The 7,453-nt window shown below is 27.4% G+C and overlaps 1 protein-coding gene across 3 annotated transcripts; it reads right to left on the bottom strand.

The window, feature by feature from the left end:
- Positions 1-1,741: 1,741 nt before the first annotated feature.
- LOC112597452 (gamma-glutamylcyclotransferase-like) lies at positions 1,742-2,985 on the bottom strand. Of its 3 annotated transcripts, none has more exons than XM_025343508.1 (3): positions 2,520-2,983; positions 2,290-2,445; positions 1,742-2,225 (listed from the first exon to the last, which is right to left on the bottom strand). In XM_025343508.1, exons 2-3 carry the CDS (start codon positions 2,389-2,391, stop codon positions 1,791-1,793), a joined length of 537 nt encoding a protein of 178 aa, XP_025199293.1. In that variant the 5' UTR covers positions 2,392-2,445; positions 2,520-2,983; the 3' UTR covers positions 1,742-1,790. The 3 variants fall into 3 exon arrangements, with proteins under 3 accessions (XP_025199293.1, XP_025199294.1, XP_025199292.1); XM_025343509.1 differs by having other exon boundaries at positions 2,290-2,399; XM_025343507.1 differs by having other exon boundaries at positions 2,290-2,985.
- Between the last annotated feature and the right edge of the window lie 4,468 nt (positions 2,986-7,453).

Here is a 7,453-nt window from a genome sequence, read left to right as displayed (position 1 = left end):
AACAGTAAATAGTATAAAAGTAGAAATATATCTTAAATTCTTTTTTACCTTTTTTTTTTACAATAATATGTTAAAAAATTATAGATACCGAAATTTTAAATGTTTGTTATAAAAATAAAGATAAAGTAATGTTCTTACACAACTTATTACTAAAATATATCACATTTCATAAAGAAAAGAAAAAAACTTTATGCTTAATAGTTTATTTTAGTAAAAGATAAATTAGTGAAATAAGACATTATCATTATAATATACCTATTAAAATAATCTTAAGATTTGTTACCATGTTAGTCTAATAGGTATTAGCATGCCATATAAAAAATTAAGAGAATCAATTCATATTTATATTATACATTTAGTCTAAATTATAAATTTCAATGACACAAATCAAGTAACCTATTACTTAATATATGCAATAATCAGAAAATGTCAAAATTCCATTAGAAAATCTGGTTGGAATTAATTGGCTCTATTGAAGCAAATCGCATAATTAATATAATTATAATGTTGGAACCATTAATTTTTATTCAGTTTATTCAATCAAATTAATTAAAATATTATCAAAACATATTTTTTTATATGCAAATAATTATCACAGAACCAAGAGTGAGTAGTGAATATATATTTTTTTTAACTTATTAAGTTAAATTTATATAAAAAATTAATTTGAGTCAGTCAAGTTAAAAGTTATTACATGAATTTTAAATTCATTATATTGTTGCGTGCCAATATCAGATCCAGATCCAAGGTGTTATTAAAATGAATTGTACAACCTTTAATTACAATAATATTTAATCTGTATAAATAAAATACATGTAACTGATATAAAAAGTGGCTGAGTGTCGTGAAGTTGCTCTGTTCTTCGTAGCTCTGGTACATCTGCCCTTGTTGGTCTTCGGACTCCCTTATATACAAGAAAATCTCTTGTTGTTGTAATCGTCAACCTTCCAATTTAGATTATTTCTTGGAATTGTTTTCACATTGAAACAACAATCTCCAGGATGTTATCGTCTTACTGGCAATTCTTGTAAATGCAAAACGATCTCGCCTAAGAACTACTATTTTGATTTATTACAATGTTTTTACAAAATATGAATCTAATATTCGTATACATTATAATTATTAGATCACATATATATTTAGATTACTATTACTAAGCAATATTACACATTATATTACATATTAGCATATCTCGTAGCTCATGAATATTATATTATAATATATTTATATTATTAGTATATCTCGTAGCCCATAACAATATCTTTAATTAGTAGATAAAAAAATTTACTTAGTTTAAAGATACAACTTGACTAATTTTTTTTTAAGTTTTATATTAATTGATAAAATTATTATATACTTAGATTTTGATATTTTTCCAAAACTGCCACTTATGCTTACACAGTTATTTACAAGGGATAAAGTTTGGAAAATTTTAACAATTGTTAAATTGTTAAAATTAACAATTTAACAATTGAACCAACCATTAATTTTTGGTCACAACAAAATAAAGTAAAAAATAAGTGATAATATTAAATTGTAAATACATTACTTAGGTATAATCTGACTAATCTTCACTTGATTCATTTAAACTATATTAAGTATAAAATAATCAAAAACTTTTGTCTGCGTAGAACTGATTATAATTATTATTTTTAAACTGACAGATTTTTTTTTCTTTACATCATTAAATGTTATAGATTGTTCTAATTTGTACACTTATATTTTTTTTATTTATAAAAGACTTATTACAACTTAATTTATAACAATTTTTAAACGAAACAAGAATTTAATTATAATTCAGTTATTTTTAATGGTTCACGCTTTGACCATGGCATTTTTGGCCCATCTTTGCCATTATCCAGTATTTCATTAAGAAATTGTAAATAGTCTGATGGTAAACCAGTTTCATTTGCTCCAAGAAGAATAGTTTCAAGATATGCTTTAGATGGTCTTCTGTCAAGTGGCAATGGTATTTGTTTAACAAGTGGTTGATTGACTAGCTTGTAACAGCGACTTAATATATTATCACTGTTCGGAGTTACAATGTTCACCTCAAACGGTAAATACATTTTAATGTCAACGCCTTCCTGTTTATCAAGATTGCTTAAATCACTGGTATTCAGTTGCCACAAAGTACCCCAGACATGTTCCTCAGAGTCTGGAACCACTGTTGATGGACATCCATCCCAAAAATTTGAAAATTCATTAAAATCCAAACGGTATCCCTAAACAAAAATACATCATTAACTAAAAACTATATTGAACTTATTTTCAAAACAGTCAACATACATTCAGTTTGCCAGCTCCGATTCTTATAGCAGTTGGATTTTTAATATGAATTCGTTCTGCAAGCATATTGCTTCCGTACGCAAAGTACATGAATTTACTCATATTATTGGCTGTGACGATGGAAAAAAATAAAGTATAAAATAATAACCAAGTAATCTGCATTGTAACAAGCATTTAATCACGTCACCGATTATGGTTTTATAAAATCACTTAATTTACTTATACAATACCTATATTATATTAAATTTAGTCTTATTTTCCTTCCAGCGTTCTACTTGACGTTTGTACGAAACTACGAATGATTAATGAAAAATACCATAAATACAACGGTCAACGATTGATGAAAAGATTGATACAATGACTTATTGTGAGTGTATTGTGGTATATTGTCTATGTTTCATAAATAGTAAATAACTTTACTCTTGTCTTAAATCTTAAATCTCGATCGACCAACGGTATACGCACTACACAATTATTGAACGATAATCACTTAATCAGAATATGAACATGAATATTAAACTAATTACTGATTATAGAATTAACGTTTTATTCATATTAGCATACGAGATAAGTAAGTGCCAAATGGCAATAATGGCATACAATTCGTATTCGTTTGTTTACCTAAAAAATACGTTAAGCTAACCGGCATCCGACCTTAAACGACCTCATGGCTTGCTCCCGTCGAGATAAATAATAATATTATATTTTTGATGATTGTTGCATGCTTTTGATAACATATACGTAGGTAGCGTTAAGACATGTTAGAATGCAATGTTTACATGATAACAATGGCACTATACGGCATGACGTTGCGTCGTGTAAGCTGTGCGTGATCATTGTATTGTACGAGTTTGATGTTTGATGTTTGGACGTTGGATATTGGTTAAAAAGTGCATCCGATTAAATTATCTACTAGATTTTTTAAAAATTTTCTTTGTTACAAAAATGGGAAATGAATTGTTCAATCGGGAATTAAATTAATTTTTAAAATGTTTTTTAAACTTATAGCTTAGACAACCGATATCATTAGCTTTGTCTTATTGTTTACCGCTCTATTGGATAGTAAATAACATTTTTCTTTTTTTTTAAATATAATATAAAGTGATTAACAGATAACTTTTAATTTAATTTGAAATATAAAATTAAATTTAGTAGGTAACAAGAGAAAAAAAATTGTGTCAAAAGTGTCGTCGTTGCCAGATAATTCCTTTAAACTTTTTTTTGGTGTTTAATATTATCAACTGCACTCGTTTTTATGTAATATGTTATGTACTTATTGCGTTTATTGTATAAGTAAATTATTAAAAATAATTTAATAACTATTCCAGGATATCATTTATTTATTATAAACTTAAAAAGTGTATGATGCGATGGTTGGTTGAAAAATAAATAAGCTGAAGAATAATATGAATAAATAAAAATTTTTGATTGAATTGAATTATTCATTATTTTTTTTAAATATAACATTGACTGGTATACTTGATATTTATATCCTACCCATTATATATTTGTATTGTGAAAATTTTTTCTGATAAGTGATAACACTTGTCTGTGCAGGTATTATAGGTAGTGTATTCATATAATAAATAATAGATTGTACTGAACGTTTAATTGACAAATGTGAAAACAATTGGCAATCGTTTGGTACTCGTTTTTTATTGAAAATGTCCAAAAAAAGGTTATTGCACGCATAGGTACCTATAGTAGTAGGTAATAATTATATACTAATGATTAATATATAATTAAATTTAATATCAATGAACACGCATATCTGAAACTGCAGAAATAATTAGCAGCTTATTTATAATTGATTACAACGCAGGTTAATAAAATAATTTAATACATATATTTATTTATATATTGCAATATTGGAAAGTTAGTCAATTCGAAATTAAACGACTGCGTCTGGTAAGAATTATATAATATATTAAATAATAACACCAAATATGTTATTGTTATGACTTTATACTTTATAGGCACTGTTCCGGATTCCTAAGATGTTAGTCATGTGTCTGACTGCAAAGCGCCGGTTTAATGAATTAAAATCTTTCTAGTACCGTGTTTTACTTTGATTATAGTTTTATAAATTATATTATACTATAATGAAAACTGAAAAACTATAGAATGCCAGCGGCTGTGTCAAGGATATGTAACCGGATGTGAATTATTCCTTTTTCTATTACCACTGGATCCGAATTTGAGTCATATTTTTCGATTTGTGACCTATACAAAATATTTTCTGTTTAAATTGACTTAAAATATATGATATAAGTATGACGCACATGTACTGCTTTAGTAGCGAAATTCTAGCAACAATTTAATAATTAACAGGGGTGGCCAAATATTTTTGATAAACATTTACTGAGAATATATTTTTTCTACGATGAGCCATAAAAATATATACAATTATATTATTAACATCAGTCATTGCGATTTTTTAGGGAGTTTCTAAATGTATAGTTATAAATTCTAAAAAAAATAGAGAAGAATTATTAAATTGCAAATTTTATTACCGAAAAAGCTTAAAATTTACATTGTGTATATAAAATTATAATTTAAATAGTAATAGAATGTTTTAGGTTTCTATTGCTAATATTTTTGAATAATAATAAAATTAAAAAATATTAATTGTTATATCGTAATTAAATGTAAATTTGAGTCGCTCATAAAAAATGTTCGTTGCTTTGTTTTATTATTTTTTAATTCCGTTAAAAAAAAATTTGATCACATTTTCAAGTCTTTAGTGTTAAAACTAAAAATATCATAATTCAAATTTTTGTTTCAAAAATAGTATCTAGTATGCTGGTGGAGGGACAAAATTAAAAAATGTTGTCTTGTCGCGCGTATGTAATAAAAAAAAAAGATTAAAAATGTATATTATAATAGGTAAGTCTTTTAAGCAGAAAAAATCATGAACCAAATTTAATTCTATGCGTTCAAAATATTTTGTGTTATAAGTACCTTTATCGTTGAATACTGAACACTATGTATTATACTTAACAGTATCTATATACTACATATACGTAGATAATAATATAATATAGTAAATACCTATGTATTATTATTTTTAACATAATAATTATGTATGTGTTTTAGTGTATAAATTCATAATATTTATACAATATACATTTATACATATATTAGTTATTGACACAGTAATATTATATAGGTAGGTATTTATATATTCAGCTTCATATGGCCGCAATGCATTTACAATAAATTATAATAGCAATTTATACTGTATAGTATGAAATATGAACTAGTATAGTGACAGAGTGAAAAGTGATGTATTTATATTTTATATTTTTATGAATGAACAGTGAACATACTATACTACTATAGTGACTGTGTTAGATAGATGACGTATAATGACCGTGAACGTCCATGACGCATGAGTGGCGAATCTGTCTATTGTATACGAATCCTACATCAAACTCACTGAATATGATATTATAAATTAATCTTATATTGTAATGACGTATCTATAGTAAATTTCATTCACCTCGATAAATCTTCCGTATGGTATTTATCCGCTGGTAATGAGATGCTATCGTTAAAGTCGATTTGTTTTAATTCGTTCTCTTAACAACTACGGTGTTTAGTGTGATCGTATATTAATTGTTTTCTTTGTTAAAATTTACTCAAAGTTTAATATCAATATTTTAATATTAAAGATTATCGGCTTAAAGAGTTTCAATGATAATTTTTGATTACGAACGTACAAATTTATCACTTATAGTACAAATTTATAAATAACTCATACCGCCACTAGTTTCGTTTATTGTCATTTGTACACGGCCTAAAAAGTGAAACGTTTAATAACATGTTAGCACACCATCCGAAGGTAACAAAAACAAAACAAAAACACAATTACGCAAAATCATTTTACTTATATTTTGATAAATAATCTGGTTATATATCGAATTGTCTCAAAACAATTTAATATTAATTTAAATGAGATTTTGTTTTTTAATCAAACAATCATTAATAATAAAACCAATAAGTCCAATTTTCATAAATATTATTCTCTATGATTTTATATTGTAACTGGTTTTACTGTAAGATTACTCAAAAAACGCGTAAACCACGATTTTTCGTAAATGCGTTTAATCCACGTTGTGCGAGGTTTTGAAAGAAAAAACAATTATCGCGCTAAAACTCTCTTGAACACATTTAAAACAAAAATATCACAATCAGCTTTGGTCGTTTTTCGACGAAAACCAGATGCATTTAAAATTCACTATACGATTACACTCGGTTATTTAATGTTTACCAATTAATAAAGTTTAAATACACATTTATACGAAGTCGCTATTTATTTAATATATATAGGTACCTCTAATTGTAGAACAAAAACTGACGAGGTCAGGTATATATTTTATGCGATAAAGCTGATTAGCTGATGAACTTATATATATAATAAGTAGGTTATATGGGTATATCTAAATAAGTGCGGTCGACTACATGGTCGCTCCGCGTCTATATACCACGGTCGCGTAGGGTTAGTCAGTGGTCGATGTCTCGGAATCGGTATGCGTCATTCACATGCAATAACGTTTCGGATTTACGAAGACGCTATAATACACCTGCACGTACTACACCACCGCAATACATGTAAAAAAGCCCATGATTCAGTTTTCGTCAAGCCATCGTTGCATTCGCTTTAATAGTTTTTTAGTATGCCGCAGATGCCGTACCTACTACGATCATACCGACACGGAATAATGAAATCGTCGACACGCGCGGATTCATGAACCGCGATGATGGGTTTTCTGTAGATATAATTAATAAACGATATGATATTATTTTATCTAACGTCATCTGAAGTCCTCTCGCGAGTTCCTTTTTTTTTTCTTTTGACGACAATAAATAACATATAACAATATATTTGGCGAACGTGATGGACCGACGTTCGCGGACACGTTGCAATTTCGGCAACTATTTCCTATTCCCGCCGAATTGACTTTAATGGTGGACCGCTGCTGACATGTGTGCGGCTAACGTCATATTAAGCTACTTTAGCACGTGATGTCCGATATCGATCGCCAAACTACAGCATCCGAAGATCGAAACGCCGCCACTTCTGTCGTATTGCCAAACGGTGAGTTGAACACATTACGGGTTTATATTACGTAACATTTTTCCGCAACATCATTTGTATACC

Source organism: Melanaphis sacchari, unplaced genomic scaffold (genome assembly GCF_002803265.2).
Source record: "Melanaphis sacchari strain LSU unplaced genomic scaffold, SCAv2.0 Contig41_pilon_pilon, whole genome shotgun sequence".
In the NCBI taxonomy this organism is placed as follows: domain Eukaryota; kingdom Metazoa; phylum Arthropoda; class Insecta; order Hemiptera; family Aphididae; genus Melanaphis; species Melanaphis sacchari.
This window is presented reverse-complemented; position numbering and strand designations above follow the sequence as displayed.